Here is a 20,477-nt window from a genome sequence, read left to right as displayed (position 1 = left end):
TTTTACACAATATGACTAGAAATAATTATAATTCGCTACGTTAAAAAATTGTTTAAAGTCACAAGAAGGTACCGAGCTTCTGTATGATATAAATTTACGAGAATCTCCTCGGTACATGAGTAGAGTCAGAAAGGAACAGAGAAAGAGGACGATGAAGAGAGAAAGAGAAAGAGAGGTGGCGAATCGGTGCGCCGCGCTGGTTGGTTCGCGTATCGCGTATGTGCCGGTTACGCACGTTACAATCACGTGATTCCATTATGCCTGCCTGCGCGCGATTTGTTATTGTAATTACTGGAATCTGCATATCAAGCGACGAAAGTCTACGGCCGGGCTTGTGCTTTGTATCGTGACACGCGGATCTATCGTGCGCCGTAATAGTTGACGCGCGATATCATCAAACGGAGTTGCACGAAAACCATCCCGTGCTCGAAATCCACCAGGGAAAACAGTTAAACATTTCTTATTGCATATGAAACTATGAAGATCTCTGGTATAACGATTAATTAGTTAATGGCATTAATGAAAGGACAAGTTAAAAGCCGCGAATTATATAGATTTTTCTTTTAAGATCTTACAGCTTTGCGTCCAATTAGATAACTTGTAATTCGTGAAACTCTCTTCTTAAATTTAATGTGAATTTCGTCACAAGTTATATAATATAATAATATATAATTGGTTTCTCGAGTGATCTCCACCTTATCTTCAAGAGTTTATTTAGGTAGAAAGTACTCTAGTATGATAACAAAATCTTCGCTTGTTTTTGATTCCATACAGACTCGTAAATCATACATTTACCACTAGATCGTGGAAATATCATGAACAGAAATCGAACCTCAATATAGAATTGCCGTGAAGTATTCCATGTTCTTTATACAAAATATATTTTCTATATTGAGTGAAATTTACAAACACGTTTAAATGAAACAGGTTTCAGTCGCGAAAGATCGGAATTCGAATTAGATTCTTAAACCGAGTCGTTGATTGTTGAGAAAACAAGAAAATCGTCGACGCGATGACACTGTTTCCTCGTCGGTTTTTATTCACGAATTTTCGTGCTTGTCCAAGGAACGCCTTAACTTTTTATTGACCAGACTAGCGAGAAATAAACGATCGTTCGCTGGCACATTGAGCATCGCTACCCAACAAGCGGAATTTTCGATGGGTAAGCATTAAGCGTACGCCTACACCGAGCACCATCCACTAGTCTAAAAGTAACCGAACCGATATCCAGTCTAAATATGGATTTGCGTGTACGTTGGCCTTTGTGAACGCTGTTCGAGCCCTGCTCCCTCTCTGTTCGATCTCTCTTCTTTCAAATTCATTGCCTTACCTTGAAAAGGAACGTTTCAACTCTCGAAAGAACGAGCAAAGTCACCATAAGCAAAGAATTTTTATGGGCGGTGAATTTTCTAGTTTTTATAGTTTTTCTCCGAATTTGATGTCTTATCATTCTTATCTTTATATAGACCTGGTTAGATGTTGGATACAATTTGGAGATTATCCGAGTTGGATAGTTTAGGACACGATATTTGGAAATTAATTTCAACTCGTATGTTGTCTGAATGTAAATTACGCGCAAGTGGAGACTACGAGCCTGCTTGTTCAATGTATTTCGTGTAACTGATAATGAGCGCAATTGTAGATTTGAAATCATTGATTTCCAGTAACACACCGTGTATGAAGCTTCTTCGAAAATTAAGATACTCGGGTTTAATTCTAGCTTTTTTTTTTTTGCGTGAAACTATGTTTCTTTCATGTCTTAATTGACGTATAATATTCTTAATCCCGTACAAGGAAGTATTTTTGTCCCAAAGTAATTAGGTTAAAAGTGTGCGAGTTAGTGAAAATGAAAACCCTCCCACGTTTGAAGCACGTCTTGCACGTATAGCTAATTGTCTTTCGATACAGTTTATGCAAAGCTTCGCATGACAAAATATCTATATCATCCTATTAATATATCCTTTTTCCATATAAATTAATCCCTTTATGACGGAAATATCCTATATAAAACACGATCACCTCTTACCTCATTCTATTTGTCATATTCGCTCAGTTTACAATTTCATCCCCCAACCTTGTTACTCGCGAACAGAGAAATTTCTTTGGATATCGCCGAGTCGGTAATTCAGGGGTGGAAAAAATTGGGTCAGAAAGTTGGAGGCCCAGTTTCGCAACGAAAGACGCGTTTCTGCCAATTGGACGAGACTTGCGCGCCCTTCCTTTTCGCGTCATCCCCGCGGAAAACGGCCAGCTATGGTTCGTTGCCCGCTTCCGATTCGAATGTGGACAGGGGCGTTGATTCCTCCCGTCGTAAATCCACGAAATCTTCGACTATGGGCGTTCTGATCGCGACGATGTTAGGGACGTCGATTTTTCGAAAGTCACTGGTAAGAGATTGCTCGATGCTGGCGAGGAGATGCAAGTAGAAAGCGTAGATTTATGGCGGATAAGCTGTTGAAGTCTCAACGACAGAGAAAAGATGACATTCGAAAGTTTCGAATATCGTGATAGTGGTGTTACATTTTCGAATTTGTTATTTCTGATGAAAACTTTTGGAAATGTTATATTACATACACACGGTATTTTGACTTACGTGAAAATTGCATATACTTGTTTGTTAAATACGAAATTTTCTATTATTCTTCGAGTTTGATTAACTTGCTAAATGTTAAGACCTTTTTTTCGTGAAAATAGTCTACGATTCTACGGACTTTAAAATTCGTCGCGATGCATTTAATTGAAAAATTGCAGTAAAAGGAACATATGGAAGCAAGTCATTTGTTTCCTGACAATTGAACGTAAGAAATTAAGAGATCAATCAAAAGTGATGATCAATTTTCCTTCCAAAATGCTCATGTATATCGCACAACATTTGACTTGAAGAATATAGAACACGCGATTTCAAGTTTCTTCAAAATAACCAAACAAAATACTCGAAGAGGAGCAAACTGTAGAATTCGAAGTGGCGATGGTATCCCGAGATGTTCACAGGTGATCGAAAAGTTTCGAGATCGCGGAAAGGGTGATTGTCTCGAAAACAGTAGCCTCGACACGACGTGTCCTATACGCGAACTCTCCAAGGACTTTCGTAATGGAGTTGTATCAATAATACAGGGGCGTAATAACTTCGGAAGCAGGGGCTGCCACACCCTATTAACCGCATCGCTTCCACCGCAATTACAGCACGCCTTCGTACACTCGTGGCTTGACACGATATTACTAGGCACTGATAATAAACTTACATAGATAGTAGATGCTCCGTTGTACGCTTCATCCTTGTTCACTCGCGTTTAAACCGAGAAACGTGCGTAACAAGATCCTTTGTTAATTATCAGATTGAACGTCACCGAGAATATTCCTGATTTCGTGGACTTTCATATTTCCGTATCTTTTCCTTTGAAGAGATTCGTTCGATAGATGCGACTAGTTTCCTAACGAAATTTCAATGTAGAGATTCAAGTAAACGCAAGAAGCGTAACGTATCTAGCGTAAATTAACTTATGTACGGATCAATGAACTATAGGTTAGTAGGTAGATAGGTAGTTCTATTAAAACCTAGCGGCTTTGAAATAGATCTTGGATTACAAATGTTTTAAACTTTCAATATTACACATAATTTATTATTATAAATATCCACAGTTATTGTCAATAACAGTCTATCCAACTTGTGCCTAAAATAGAGATTAGTATAAACTTAAATAAATAATTGTTTCTTCATCGCATCCTCTATGTTCACTTAGGCTAGACGAAGAAAGTCACAGCGAGATTCTTTGTTAATTATTATCGGACTGGACTACTCCAATAATAATTATCATCTCAACATACTGGCGGTTCTGAGAATGGCATTTGTTTGATCAATCAACGATCATTTATTAGCCTAATAGTCTAATGGGAGTGAACGATGTTTGTTGATCGCTACCGAGGATAGAAATCATCGACGATTTTCGTCGAATTCGCGGTTACGAAAATTAATCGAATTTGCATCGTTAATTAGCGCAATAATGATTAATTATGTTGCTTTTCGCGGAACCGTGATTTTGAATATTTGTGTCGTTAATCGTCGTTTTAATTGTCTATTCATCACCGATACAAATATCATTAAGGATTCCATAACTTTCATAGAATTGTGGTACTAAAGACCGATGTGTTTGTTTTATGAATTATTCTGATCGTTATTCAACATTTATTGTAATGTAAATCGTGGCTGATTCTGAAAATCACGGTAAATAATGTATTTTGTTAAATGACGGTATTGTGAATCGAAGTTTTGACGGATTGGATTAAAAATCGTGGATAAATCTGATTTCCATTGCACCTTGCTGACAAAAATTGATTGAAATACACGAAATATTCTGTCGGTTTGGGTATTCGTGTTATTTGTGCAGTTGCCACTATTTCAGGATGTTTTCAGGTTTGGAATTTACGTACTGTTTATCGATGGATGATGCTACGCCATGTCGAATTTGAATAACACGGCCCACCGTGTGAATAACGAATGTATTTGTAAATTTTCTGTTAGTTTCTTACGTATTGGAAATCTATATCTGTTAAACATGGTTCGTCAACGAATATCCCACTACTGTTCACTACCTTGTACTCTTTGCAGCTTCCTGAAAATTCCACTGTTCATGGTACAACTCCTTCATTTCATCGCTATGATTCTTTCCTTATTCTTATTTTATTTCAAAAGAATTAAATCTAATTTCCAAACGATTTCACTTAGATTAATTGCTTCAAACAATTCAAAAACAGGAAAACAATTACTTCTACGTTTCAAACTTTCCCCTCTCATCTCGATAATCACCAACAGTTCCAAAGAAATAAAAAAAGGAAACTGTTTGTAAAGAAAGAGAATAGTAACAATTTTGATGCAGCGCCGATGAGAACGAATTAACAGGAGAATCGATCGGTTTGGTTAAAAGCGTTTTAACGGTTAATTGTAACGTAATCGCGCACTCCGACCACACGCTAAATTGATATTTATACATCTGCGACCGAATTAGAACGGCTTATAAATACCCGGGCCGCAAATAGCGTGTGGCATCGCGACACGTGCGACCACATGAGATGCACTTCATACGCTTGTTTATTATTTACTGTTTACCCTTCGAAGCGACGACCTCTTTCGCTGCCACCAAAATTCCAGTATTTCGCCACTTTCCATGTGTTGCATTCGTAAATTTTAACCTATAACTTCGCTGGAATCCAGCAATTTTTGCTTTGGTAATTTATTTATTTTGGAAAATATTCTCTATGAAATGTGCGAATCTCGATGCCTCTCGATCGATACGATGTATCACGCAAAAGGATTATCGAAAGATAATATTACATTTTGTAATTTTTACATTTATTTTTCACACCATTGAATATCCTTCGTATAGAAGGAGCATTGTTTGAAAAATATAAAAAAATATATACTTTGAGAAATTATAAATCATATTTAGATTAATTAGGTCTTAAATCGGTAAAAAGATACGGATGACACATGCGAGGTGGAGAATCAAGTAGATTGTCAGCAAAAATTGGATTACCCTGATAAAAAGGATAACGTAAATGCGTCCTTGGGCGAGGAGCGATCGCCTGTTAAGAAGATTACGATTCCTACGTGTCTCGCCAGGAATTTGCAATTTCCAGTTGAATATGTATAAACGTCTGGAATGTTAAGTTTAGTGAATAAACAGAGGAGTTACGTTAATATCATGGGAGGAAATTTGAATTGTAAACGGGGATAGCTATTTTCATCAAACGCGTCTTGATTTGAAGGCTGTAAAGTTGTTTTCTCTTAACCCTTCTTGCAACTGAGGATTATTTTAATATCGACACGCAATTCTTAGCATATCGAAATCAGTTCGCACAGAGGATCGTCGATGCAAGATTTCTATTACGACGATTATAGGACATAAAATGTACGATTTTCGTTATATCTGTCTATTCGTATTCTTCGTCAAGTTTAACGGGAACATAAATGCACAGCGATCGCTAGAATATTTAATAGTTAGAACGAATTTCTACTTAGCTCCTAATTCTGTTTATAAAAATATGAATTTGTATAAATAGCCACAGCCTAAAAATAATAGAACTAAACCGTGGAATAGGCTAGTGAATAAAATACAAAGCATAGAATACATAGAATGGCTTCATACAATCATAAAAAGGCTTAATATAGTAATTGTTGGACCGATTATCGCTTAACAATAAGCTAGATTTTTGTAGATTACATAAAGAAAGTCGTCTATGGAAGCTTTCTTTTGCTTTAGAAATGACTAACTTTCGTTTTGTGTATAACTTTCCAGGAGAAGGATGTTTTATTGTCGATGTTTATTACGAGTAATCTTCATAAGGACGTATGCCCTCATAAAGAGTGGAAAGTGCGTACTTAACCACTTTTAGTTTCATTACCATTGTGAGCGATGACGATGGTCATTATACACGAAGACCGAATGCTTCATTCATGTCTGTGATATCAAGTACACTAGTCGCTATTAATATACATAATTTCGTCTAATTCAGTATTCTGATGCGGCAGCTTTTTTCTTTTATTTTCTTTTATTATTATTTTATTTTATTTCTATTATATTTAGAATCGTTAGAATTATTCAAAGTTCAAAACTTACAATTACTATGACGAAGTTTAAATATTTTTCTACTTGAACGATGAAATGAGAAATTTTCCATTGCACAAGAAATCACTATACGTTTGACCGTTTTTTCTATAAATTAATTGCTCCTTCAACACGAAGTATATCGTACACAAACTGGATTTCTCGTGAAGTCGCCCAGTCATGACAGGTAACAAGGGCTCACCGCACTCTCTCGAGTCACAGATACGCTCTTCACCGAAAACAAGCTAATACTCGACAATGCCAGTCTACATAAGGCTTCGATACTGTCTTAATACTACCAGTTTATACTAATTTTCCATTACTATTATCCTATTACTCGTGTTACTTGTCATCTGAAGTACCATTTATCGTACGGATAAGGATGTAACTTCAATTACGATAGCTATTTAAACACACGTTTTCTACATCCAGAAGTTAATATCTTCGTATCTCGACAACGATCAAACTGTTCAAGAAACACAGATTCTTTCTAAAAATCGCCAAACTAAAATAAGCTCGAATAAAATATCTCAGCACACGTTTCCTAACAAAAACCGTTACGTCCCACGTACAATCTTCGTATTTCGACTATGATCGGATTATTCACAGGCAGTGGATGGCTCGTCTGATATTTAGGTCGCACATTAACAGTTCACTAGCGGAGAACTAGTAGCGTCGTTAACGAAACGTGTAACGCTGAATAGATGCGGTGTATATCCTCCCACGCAGGAAGGGAGCTCGTGCGCCTCAAGGTTACTCACTGACACGCTTCTTATCTTTTCGTGTATCGTCAGAACACGTTGTCGAGATTCAACAGATTGCTCGATTTCACGCTGTCGAACGGTTGTTTCTATTATTGATATGTCGTCGCTGGGAAATATCGCCGGAGAAAATATGCTCGTTCTAAACCGTGAAGTTGCGCGTGGCTCGAGGTCGACGCGAGTATTCGAAGATAAATGAGACTATTTGTAAGTTCACTTCCCGTGATTGCGTTGCAACAGGAATATAAGGGTCGTTTGCACGATTGGTGCCGAGTCATGTTCCGATTCTCTTTGCTCGTGAAGTTTCCTTCGATTGTTCCTCCCTTTTTTTCGTTCTATGAATGATCAACCATAGGAGATGAGCTAAGCGTGAGGGAATATTTTATAATGGAACTGATATAGTTTATTTAGATTGGAAAGAGGAAGATGAAACGAAGTATAGCGGTTTAAGTTTTGTCCTCCATTAAATATGGATAAATATATATATATATAAAACTGTGTTACAAATGAAATTTTTATCGAGATATATCTATTATGCTAGCAGAAAAATGATCGATTCAGTGTAAACGTTTTAATATTTTTTTTTTTAGTAGTAAATATTCATTATTCAAACTCATACTTACTTAAACGTCGCGCGCTAATTAATTCTCCGCGTTGCATGAGACTGGCCTCGTACAACCTAATAGAAGCGTCATGTACCATCGTTTTTTCGTTTCAGAAGGTACTGTTCATTAATCATCAATTCTCAAAACTGTTTCGCAGAACAATTTTATCTAAAAACCAGCCTAACGCACGAATCTTTGATATACTCTGCGCTTAGACGACCAGTCACAAGAAAGGTCAGAGATTAATTATTATTTTATCAAGTTTGGCGATACCCTGGAAAAATATCATTTACGCCACTCGAAGTACACAATTATGTGTTCAATGCGCGGGCATGAGCGAGTGGTGAACTGTTACTTCCGGCTGAAGTGGCATAACGTTGGATCCAAGTTCGGTAAACTCGTTGATGCAGCCGTTAACCGATTTCGGGGGTTAAATCAGTTGCCGGAGCGTTCTCGGTTAACCAACATCGTTTATACCTACATGTATAGTACTCACTATTAATTCGCGATTTCTAAGCCGCCGAAGTAATCGCTCGTATGAATTCTTCGAGCGTAATAAAGAACGAACTACTTTATACAGTGGTGAGAAATCGAAGACCGAAATCAATATGTTATAAGCTTCATGTATGTTTAACTTTACAATTGATATTGTGTATTAAATTTAGATAATCGAAGAATTTCTTTCATATGAATAATTAAGAATTTTAGCACTATTCTGTAAATATTCTGCACTATTCGGTAAAATAAAAATTCGCACGAGACGTATTCGAAGAGGTAAAATTTATTTACCTATGAGAGATTAATTACCAGGAGCAATCGCTATTTTGCAATTGGATGTTTCCTAACTATTGCTTTAACGAAATTTATATTGAGAAACTATAATATTGTAAGTAAATTGTACAATGGATCTACATATTAGTAGCAAAAATATTTATTGCAGCGAATTAGAACGAATTGTACTGAATTTCGCAATGGTTCGCTTCAGATCGATTTTACTTTCGTAACGAAAGAAATTGTCAAGGATTCTACGGTAACGTTTCACGATATATCCATTGAAAGTTAAATTTTTCCAAGATTTATTCCCGACTTTATTGCCACGAATACTTGAAAATACTTAAAAGTTCGTCTGTATGAGGTGGCATTTAGGGGCAAAGCAACGAAGGTGCGTGACAGAGGAAGAAACAGAGGAGCGAATGCGTTGGGAGAGACAGGTTGATGAAACCGAACCGACGGGAATGAAAGTCTGCGAAGATTTATGTCCGCGTTAATAACTGCGTCGTCGTTCGCGGGATATCGCTGTCGGCAGTCTCGATTGTGTTTCTCGTGGTGCCCGAGGAAAATCGGTGCACCCTACAGCGCCGCGCGTTTACTTTCACGTATTGACCGTGTTGAAAGGTGCGTAGAAGGTGTTTCCAGCGTTTCTGACAGACGTTCTTCTCGCCAGATGAATGCGTGAAAGCGAGCAATTTTGCGTGTTGTACGTGGGACAATTGTTGTTTACGCCTTTGAAGGAGTTATAGTTGTCTACATCGTTGAGTAATTTACCATGGTTGTTGGATGTAATGTATCAAATGTTATAAAAGTGCACTTTCTTTCGAAATATTCAGCGTTTAGGAGGTTTGCGCTTAGAAATCTCGTTCTTATTCCTCTATGTTTTTCCACGAATAACATAGAAAATTCTGTGCCGTTGCACGAAGAAACTTTAGTATGAAGATAAAAGGGATTGATTGAAATTTTGACCAATGTTTTGGCAAGCTAAAAATTAATTATCATAAGAGAGTAATGAAATATTAAAAAGCATCTTTTGTTTCAAAAGTGATAGAACGTTTCGAATTTTAGTAATATCGTAGGAAAATGCGTGAATCGCGTCGTTGCTAAGAGTTCAGGAAAAAATTAATTAGAGAAGATTCAAGATATTCCAATGAAATTTATCGAGTTTGTTGAATCAACGAGTGACGTCTCGTTAAAAACGACCGATTAATTAGAAACAGTTGTGGAAGTCCGAGGAAGAGGCAGACGCGGAAAGATCGATCGCTCCTGTGCACAGATTCTACGAATTCTTTGTACACAGCTTAAAGAATCGCTTTCTACGAAGTTCGAAACGACGGTTGAAACTTCCTAGTCCATTTCCCGTACCAGTCAGCCTTGGAAACTTACAGACCGAACGTACGCTACATCTAATATAAGGAGACCGATAACGGACTTCTGAATTTTTCTAATCCATCTATGGCGCTGTTTTTTACCGACTTCCTTTGTGTATCTCAAATGATTTGTGAGCGTGGAAAGGTTGAAATAGAAACTTGAAAATAATCTAAGTTATGGAATTCTGAATAACGAAGCAATTGGACCAGGCGTGAAAGATTTCTTGTACGATATGTCTACTTTCATTGGATTGCGAGATGGTTGTAAGAAACCTGGGATACGATAATTTATTAAAGAAGAGAGAAGAATTAATATCATTTGTAACGAGTATGTATTCACACATCCATCAACGGAGGATTCTAATTACACTGCAACTTTTTTTACGCCAATTCCATTTATTTAAAAAATTCTAGCTAATGTCCGATTAAACGAACTCCTGGCAATTGAATCCATTTATCTGAACATAGACTCCTATTATATGAACGAAAAATCGCAGATAATGGCGAGAATCAAAGCGCTACTATTATATAAACTGCTCCAAAGATAAGACAGAAAATATTATAAAAGACAACGATTCTAAGCTTCCGTTCTATTCCAACAGATTCTAAAAAATCTTCACGACAGTTTTCGCCAAACGCCACATTTCCCAACGTCCATTGAACGATTTCGATCAAGAAATCGATTCATCTCCGCGAAAGCGGTGAGAATTGTCGTGGTAAACGGTGGAGAATTCGACAAAGAATTCGGAAAGGTGGTTCCGCATGGAGGCGAGTTCGAGCGTATCGCGGGACGCGAGCGAACGCGATAAATCTCGGCGTAACGCGGTCTCTGGCCGACGCAAGACGGTGTGGTCCCAAACGTCTCTGGTGAGCCGCGAGGAAATTGCGGAGAAAGCGCACGGTAATGCAGACATTTCCGTCGCCTAGCGGAACCGGAACGCCCGTATTTTTCGCCCAGGGAAAACGAGAAAGCTGGGGCTGGATTGTGAGCACGATGGTGGTGGCCCTGTAATAGACGCGAGAGACGGGATCCTTGGGAGTAGTTTTCGCCGGTGTGCCGCCTTCACTGGAGCAATTTCGAGGGGCGAAAAGTGCACGGCCCTCGTCAGATAACAGGCCGACCCGTGTCGATATTCCTTTTTCCTCGTATTTCGCGTTGCGGTCTCCTTTAGCTTTCTGTATTTACCTAATGAACTCGGCGATGATTTTTGGATGCAACTTTCATTTTTAGTCTTCTTTAGCTCCTTGTTGGCTTCGGTGTTTTTGGAAAGTATGTACAGTATCGCTCGTAAGTATACGGGCACTTTGGTTGATCTGTGGTAACAATGTATGAATTTTACCAAAGTAATTGTCGATGCATCTGTAATTAGAAGCTTTCTTTATGGAATAACGTGAAGCTGCAGCGTATTGTATTTTATTTCGTTGCCATCTCTCGGGAGTGAGAGGTAAAAATATGTCCGATGTTTGATATTTTTGAGATCTTTTAATACAAGAATCGTTCTTCAGCGAACGAGACTATAAACAAATACGTTAGAAATTATCGACAAATCGAAATATTGGATCGCCCGGTACGTTCGTTCCGATTTTGAAGGAAGTTGGTCGACATAAAGAATCATATTGAAAAGTTTTTCGCCGAGAAGCCTGAGAGGTTCTGGAAGGATGGAATATTCAAGTTGCATGAAAGATGAAGAAAGCTTGTGGAACAAAATGCCACCTATATAATTCAATAAATGTATATTGGATCGAAATGTAAATCGAACGAATTTTTCGAGCAACCTAATGTAATCAACCAACACTCGTATTTGAGAAGTCGCAGAATTTTCTACTGAAACACTCAGACTGAAAGTATGAAAATCTTATTACTTCAACATCGGATAAAACTCTGTACGCGATATTAATAATATCAACAAAACAATAATGATACAAATAAAATCTCAAATAATCCTACTCTTCTCTAAAAGAAAAAAACATTATTTTTTCTTCCATCACAATTAAATGCGGATTCAACGAAATATGTCGTTGCATCTGCCGAAGATGTGGATTCTTTCAAGCTCGAGCCATCTAAAAGAGGAACACGCAGGGGGATATTCGCGGAAACGTACGTAGGACGAGCGACCCCTATTAGAGGGTAATACGTATTATCGATTTTAGAACGAGGCGCAGGTTATCCCGGTTCAAATCATGACAAATGTATACTACCGTGTGTGGCCCGGTTGTCTGCTAGCTTATACATGCACGTGTGTATGTATTAGTTCGGCCGCACCCTGGAAAAACTTTTCCCAGCCTTTTTTTCTTCGTACCAGCGCGCAACGGCAACTGCCTCGTGGATTAGGATACTCTCATGGCTATACACGAACATCAACCCTTTACGCGTTCGAGCACGAACCTTTGTTTGATTCGCGATATCGCGAAACGATTCTGTGGATGAATGCTTTTTTTTTCGAAATTGTCTACGATTATTGGTGAATTTTTTCATAATACGCGAAGCACCCTTTAATCTACCGAAAATCCATGATATAGACGGATCGTGACGTGCGTGTCGCATAAAAAGGAAGAAGAATTACGAGAATTTCAGGCCAGTTTTACGGAGAGATACATTTATTGTTCAGTTAGTTATTTAAGTACAATAGAGATCAGTTTCATAGAAAAATATATTTATTGTTTAGTTAATTAGAAGAGTAAGCGTACGCAGAAAAGGATTAACAAATTTATTAATGAGTAAGATACTCGAATGAAAGCCAGCGATTGCCAACTATACCAAGACGCATAGACTCAGGTGTCACGAATCAAATCGCGTTTCGTGTTTCAAAATCTATTCTCTAATTGTAAGTTGGCTCGCACCAACATCCACGGGCGATAAAACAGACTGGTCAACGCGTTGTATCGAAACGTGGACTGCGGCATCTCGTACAAAGACGAAATGGGAAAAAGCGTTAGCAGTATCGACAGGTACAGTGAGAAATTGCCGGGTTAATTGCGAAAGAAACGGGTGAGCAGAACGAGGCATCCAGGCACCGGCGAGTTAAATATCCTGCGGTACCGGTTACCAGTGAGTCGGGATCGAAGAAAAACTGGCAAGTTTAGAGCACTCGTCGCGCGTTTTGCCTTGACCTACGAGCAGAACGCCGCTGCCAGCTTCTCCCAACCCTGTTTTTCTTTTCCCTTCTTCCATTGTTTCTTCGTTCGACCAGTTGGCTGCTTTTAATGGGGAACGCGAACTACTACGGGGATTTAAAAGTTGTTGGGCTTCCTCGCGCTCCTTTCTCTCGATTAACGTGATTTTCTTACATCTTATCTACGTGGGTGGTCAGCACAATAATTTAGATCGAAGAATTTAGTGACGCTGTTGAAAAATCAATATTCCTGTGTTGATATCTGAAGCTAAAATTAAAAAGTTAAAATTTCTATCGGCGGAGTTAGAAAATAAAGAAATTGATGGGATTTATTAACAATCTTAATAAATGGGACGAACATTTTAAAGATAGTAGAGTGCCGTGAAACAAAGTCGATACTTGATGACTTCGACAGGCGAAGTGACAGCTGATAAATCTTCGCGGGTTTTCTTCGTGTGATGGCACGTCTTGATTGCTTCAAGTCATTTCTTCGCTAGGAATGGAAAGGAATGTCTTCTTTTACAGCCTTCTTTGACCGTTATATTAGAAGCTTCTTTTCATCTTTCCTCTTTCTTTAAATTATGACACTGTCATTTCATGGAACCACATAAAATATTTCTTTTGCTGAATGTATCTGTTAATGTAATGAAAATATGTTAAAATAGCAATAAGTTCAAATGCATTTACTCAACCATGAGTTCCGCTGTCAGTACTGAGAAACATTACCGCACTTTACCCTCGGCTAACCGCCGTAACCAAACTAATCGACGTTTTCTCTTTCTCGTTTCAGCAGCAAAAATTCGTGAAGAGGACGGCCGAGGAGTTGGAGCCAGCCGGTGGTGGTAGCGGAGACGGTGGCTTCGGCGAGCCCCCCGTGAAGCTGCAATGCACGCAGGCACAGCATCAACATCAACAGGGTCCCGGTGGCGGTGGTGGTGGCGGTCCCCATCATGGCCACGGCCAGCATCCGGCTGGGAACGGCGCGAACTCCACGGGTCCGACGCATGGCGGCGGTGGAGGTGGCGGTGGTGGTGGTGGAAATGAAGGACTGACCAAATTTTCCGTGGAAATTGTGCAACAACTGGAATTCACTACGTCTGCGGCTAACTCCCAGGCTCAACAGATCTCCACGAACGTGACTGTGAAGGCGTTGACGAACGCGTCGGTGAAGAGTGATCTTCTGAACGCGTCGTCGTCGCCGAAATCAGGTCCGGATACGCCAGCATCCGCGACATCTAGGCCTCAGACTGGAAACGGGGCTGGAGGCGGGCCAGGCACTGGGAACGCTGGTACCGGAGCACCAGCTCCCGGTGGAATCGGCTGCGTGGATATCGGTAACCTGGTCGAATGCAAACAGGAGCCGGACAACGAGTTCGTCGATTTAGAACAGTGCGCAGCCGCGCTGGAGAAAGACGCGGCAGCGAACGGCGCCGGGTTCCCTGGCTTTTCCGACTTCATGGGTGATGACACGGGCGATGAAATCATCACCTCGGACGCGTTCAAGGATCTCATCTCGGAGATTTCCGACTTACATCCCGAGTTCATGAAAGACTTTGATTTCGAGGAGAAGATCCCGGTGGAGGCGTTGGCGAACAACGCGGTGGTAGCTGCGGCTGCTGCCGCGGCAGCAAATAACAACAATAATAATAACAGTATCGGGACGAACAACGGACAGATCAAGATCGAGGATGACAAGGACTCGATACACCAGCAACACGGGAACGTGAACAGCAATAGTGTAAACAACGGTACAAGTACGAATAATGGAAACGCCAACGTGCCAGCTAATTCGAGTCCTGGTGGTCTTGGCTCTGCCCAGTATTCTCCAGCCAGGCTACCTTATTCCGGTCTGGACTTCAAGTCTGAGATGAGCCCCGCCGCTCAGACGTTGAAACAAATGGCTGAGCAGCATCAACACAAAAGTCAACAGTTGGGTCTTGGTGGATTCAATCCTGGAGCCGCAGCCGCAGCCGCTGCCAGAGGACCAACCGCACGTTCACCCTACGCGGAATTTCCTCAATTTGGTGGCACGTCCGACTATCTGGGCAGCCCTGGCAGCGCTGGTCCACCCGGTGGACAATCTCAAGCGACCTCGGGCACTGGATCGTATCACAAGAACAACGGTACGTCCGGATTCCAGAGTCAACAGACGAATGACATGTTTGTCAGCTCGCAAACTCAATTCGCCACGGGCCTCGCTGACATGAAGAGACCGCAGCCTGCCACCGGTGGCAAACCGACTATGCTTGGACCAAGCGGAGGATATAAGCAGCAGTATTCGCCATACGGTAGTCCAGGATCAATGCCGAATCACGGCAGCCCTGGGTATCCGCTTCCACCAAGAGGCTCCCAAGGCGGCGGACCCAATCAAACCGGATCCCAAGGACCCTTCAGTAGCTCCACACCGCCTAGACCTCCCTCAGGACCTGGCACATCCACTCTACAAATTAACCAGGCACAGCAGCTACACATTAACAACCCCGGACATCAGATTCAGGTCAGTGGATATAATTTTTCCTTTTTGTCTCTTTCGTTCAGTTTGCTTGATTCGGTTGTTTGTCGAAGATTAAACGTGTCAGATTTTACGAAATTTACTTTGGTTTCGTAGAGAAAGCTTAGCAGTATTTAAAGTGTAACGTAATTAAACGATTCAAAACTGCGGACAACAAGAATTTTTAGTGTAAATGAAGAGTAAAATAGGATGGGCGAGGGTTGATTAAATCTTCAAAAATTATCTAATTCACAAGAACAGTAACAATCTTCTACAATCATTAGAACAAAGGAACATAAAAAGAAAACTAAAGTTTTTTTAAATAGACTGCAAAATGATAAATACAAAAGTCAGGAAATATCGCGTGTGAGTTAGTGGAGGCCGAATGATATCTGTTGCGTCGCGACGACGCGTCTATTTTTGTCGGGCGGCATCACGACTCGACGTTGGTGGTGGCGACGGCGCTGGTAGTGGTAGCGACGTCGTCGTCGGTGGCGTCGCTAGCGAAGGGACGTACTATCTGCACCAGCGGTACTGTCGGTAGTAATAGTAGTAGTAGTAGTAGTAGTAGTAGTAGCAGTCGAGAAAACGAAGGGGGTATGTTGGCGTCACGAGGGCGCCTCAACGCGCAACAAGTAGTCTTCCCCCTCCAATTCGCTCTTTATAAATTTTCCCTCTTGCTATTTGCCCCTACCCTCGATCCGTGTGTGGGTGATGGAGGGGAGAATCGAGAGGGTTGCGTGGCCGTGCGCAGCCGGCGTCGCGACGCCACCACCGTCTGCTCGATTTAACCTGCGCCTGCAATACGCGTCAATACGCTCCGAACGGTAGTCGCGAGGTTGCACTCGCGACAACCTGCACGCGACCAGCGAGCTCGCTTCATTCATCTGGCAAGATTTCCTTTCGAGCGTCGTTCGAGGACGACTTTATTATGTACATGTTAAAATGTTTTTTTAACCGTGAAGAAGTCTGGCATTTAGTTGTTCCAGTTGTTATGTTTATTTTTTTACGTAGAATCACAATTACGAGACGCCGTCTATAGTTTAGGAAGAAACCGCGGACAATATAATATAATAGTTGAAATAATTAGTTTCAGTAAATAATAATTCCAAATTTATTATCATAAAATACGTACATAGAAATCGTACGAAGAAAATGGAGAAACCGTTCTTGATTTGTTGAAGTCTTCAACTTCGAACATATACGTTTGATGTTTCAAATACTTTCCATTTTCCTACATTATCAGGCAACAAACGAGTAACGAAATCGCTAAAAAGACCATAAATTATGACTTCACCTCACTGGAATGGCAGGCTAGTCTAATGTAGTTGAGAAATATTTGTAGGGATCTAAAGTCCTCGTTATTCTGGTTTATTGCTACAACACGAAAAATAGTAGTACGTACTGCCTGTATAAATCTTGCTCGACAATCTTGCTTTCATTCACTTAAGCCAGAACATTCGCAGTTCTGTTACGGTTCTGGATAGCCTAACCTCTGCAGGTGGTCCTAGATCCTTTTTACGCGCTAATAGATTTATTTTATCGATCCACTTGTAGACACTTGAAGCAACGATCAAAGTAATTCGCAAGCGTTGGAAATTGTAAGAAGGTTTTAGAACACTAAACAGCTGTCGTTGTGAACGCATGATATGATTTCGTGAGTTTGAACAAAACTTTGCAACGTAGATAACAACCATTTCAAACGACTTCAAACCTGCTACTAAATATTCTTAGCTTTCCATTGCGTAGACATAGTCAAATATAAAATGAACGAGTAATGAGATCTATTTCTTAGCGATTAATCTAACTACGGTGTATAACATTGCACAATAAAATCGATTAACTCTCTATGAAAAGCAGAGAAATATTAGAAATATCACGTTGATATTGTTAAGTATTAGAAAAGACACGTCTCATAGAAGAAATCATATAGCTACCTGAAATGAATGCTCGATCGTACAAAATGCCACTTCCATTGTAGATGTTTCGAAGAGATCTTATCTGTTCGTCCCTCGAACGTCTTCGAACGCGTTGGTGAAATGTTCTTCTCTTGGACCCAATCGCGTATGGACACGTCTGTCTCTCGTAAATCACGCCAGCTACCGCGCTTATTTGCATCTCAATGCGTCCAGGCGAACGAAGCCTCCTACCCCGACGTTTCTTTATTCCTGCCTTCCGCGTTTTTCTCTACCACGATTCGATCTCACCTACCTCTTATGCGTTTCTTCTCTTTCCACTGCGTCCTTTTATTGTTATGGCTATGTACTTTCGTCTCCTGACTGCGGCGCGGTTTTATCCCCCTGTTTTCCTCTCGTCAAGCAGATTTAAGCATTTCCTCGAGAAACGTTATTGCTTGGCAATTTATTGTATCGTCAGAAATGTGGATAGTTCCGAAACTCGGCAAAATCTGTTATGAATTTTTTATTGTCCATTTTTCTTGATTATTTCGATCACAAGAAAACTACCCTTAATTCCATAAATTTTTAGATAAAAGTACTAGGTAGCCTGTTTAAAAATATTACGCGCTATTGTCTTTGCATTCATTTCAACCAGGATCTCTGAAAAGGATTTTCGCTACAAAAATATCTTTGAAAAATTCCATAAATAATTTCCAATAATTAAACCGTAGAAAAGAAATGACTAATATTCAACGTGACTGAAAAAAATGGTATAAAAAGTCGGTGAATTTTGTAAGCAAACCCGTTTAAAAAAACTTTCCTTCCAATCTCACGATTTCGTATCAGAAGCACGAGAAAGGCAATTTGCATGCGCTAGTTACGCCGCCCGCACGCGTCCGCTCGGCGAGACGCGTTGAAAATTTCAAAACAACGATATCGCCAGTCGAAGAATGTTATCTGTCGGTCAATTTGCATATCGTTCTTTGCGACACCAGAAACGAGCCATTTTCCCACACTGCTTTCCGGCTTCTCGTATCAATCGAGCCACTTTTGCATCGGTCAATCGTTTATCATGGCGGAAGTTAGAAAAGATGCCAAAACGAAGTATATTGCCGTTCCTTCTTCGTGTTCATTGCTTCATTGACATTATAGCGATCGCTAAATTACAAATATTTATGCATTTATGGACAATTTAAATGCGCGAAAACCCTAGAGAATAGGATCATTCTTATTAAAATAAAATACAAAATATACAAAAAGAACTGTATTAACATATTACTTGTTCAGTGGTATTCACAAAACACATTTGCGTAAACATCGGCATTCTAATGATCAGACATCGTTATCGAACCTGGTTTATAAGGTGTTTATGATAAGACGAAAATTATGTAAATGCAGTCACAAGGAAGTGTTATCGCTCTTAACGCAGAATTTAAATGATTTAATTTGGGTTGCTATTGGAGTTCCGCTCGTATTTGTATGCAAGTTTACGTGAAAATGGTATGATTCGGGAAAGTGAGAAGGATTTAGTTGAACACCAAAGAGAATTACATATGAATAGTAGAATCGCGTTAAATATTCATACGTGGAACGTTTAATGTCAGAACATCCAATTGCAGGATTAATATACCTTGTTAGAATGAATTTCTGATTGATCTGTAGACTCCTCGCGTACGTATAATACCTGTTTTGTAAAATATTCTGTTCTCGCTTTTAACAGAGAACACTAATTCATTCTACTTCCAAAATAACCTAGATAATTGTATTCGACCATTGTTTATCTGCTAAATATACGTTTCATACTATGCACGTTTTCCCCCTTTCTATTTGATAAGAAATCGATTAAAGTCGCATGTACTTGTCGTAAATAAAAAGTAAAATTCAAAATGAAATTAATTTCTATGATTCGTAATGCGGTCGTTTAATAATACTATTTCGTTGAATATTAAAAGAAATTAGTTTTACTTTTACAGATAAAACTGTAAAAGAATTAATGCTTAAATCTGCGATGGAACACGCAACGGTATAATTATGTACAACATCGATACAATATAATTTGAACAAAACATACGACGCTTTACACGCGTAAACTAAATTATTACGTAACCTAACAATCAAATATTAATATCAGCATGTATAAATCATAATTTTACATACGTTATGAAATTTATACGATTAGGATTTGACGGGTAATTAGTATTTTATTCATGAACAATATAACGAGTGTTACGAAATAAGAAGAGGTCGTGTTGTACGTTTGCCCTGCTTACGATTCGCTCGTATTTTGGAGCGTTTCCAACCGCTGCGCGTGTCGCCGCGTCGGAATATCCGAGTACGAGTGTTTTCCTCGTCGGTCGCGTTAATAAGCGGACACTCGCCTATTACCGGAAATTGAGCGTACGCGCAAGCGCCTCCCGTTCGGGTTCAAAGGTTACGTAAACCTTCGATCGTACGCATTTCGAATGCACGCGAACGTATGCGGTGTCATTGATACTATATTTAGAACCACGATATCTTCCTTCAATTTTATTTCATTTTTATTTTTAACACGCCGCTGTTGTGTCTTTCTCGTTTGAAATGCAAGAAGAATTTTTTTACGAAGAAATTTAACGTAATAAAAAATTCTCTTTCTTCTTTTATACTTGTTATGTTCGAATATATGGCTGTCCTAAAAGTCTGGAATCTGCAAGTTCGCCAGCCACTATAAGTCAGTCCATAAATCAACTGCTTTAAGTATCGCAGACCATCGCTCTGTGATAGATGTCGCTTCTTCTAAACCAATAGGTCACTCGATAATGCTCACTGTATACGTATAATTTTTAATACCGCAGTTATTTTTTATAAGTTGTCCATTTATGCCACTCTC

At 39.7% G+C, this 20,477-nt stretch overlaps 1 protein-coding gene across 6 annotated transcripts in view; it reads left to right on the top strand.

Annotated features, from left to right (window-relative positions):
• The window catches only part of LOC122568746 (neurogenic protein mastermind), a 247,455-nt gene that overhangs the window by 148,744 nt on the left and 78,234 nt on the right, over positions 1-20,477 (top strand). For 3 of the 6 annotated variants that reach the window (XM_043728854.1, XM_043728852.1, XM_043728856.1), the window contains one exon: positions 14,016-15,719. In XM_043728854.1, the coding sequence (XP_043584789.1) occupies positions 14,016-15,719 (1,704 nt within the window). Of the gene's footprint in view, positions 1-14,012; positions 15,720-20,477 lie in introns of all 6 variants that reach the window. The other 3 variants (XM_043728853.1, XM_043728851.1, XM_043728855.1) reach the window with 1 other exon arrangement.

The sequence above is a fragment of the Bombus pyrosoma genome, linkage group LG6 (genome assembly GCF_014825855.1).
Source record: "Bombus pyrosoma isolate SC7728 linkage group LG6, ASM1482585v1, whole genome shotgun sequence".
NCBI classification, from domain to species: Eukaryota; Metazoa; Arthropoda; class Insecta; order Hymenoptera; family Apidae; genus Bombus; species Bombus pyrosoma.
This window is presented reverse-complemented; position numbering and strand designations above follow the sequence as displayed.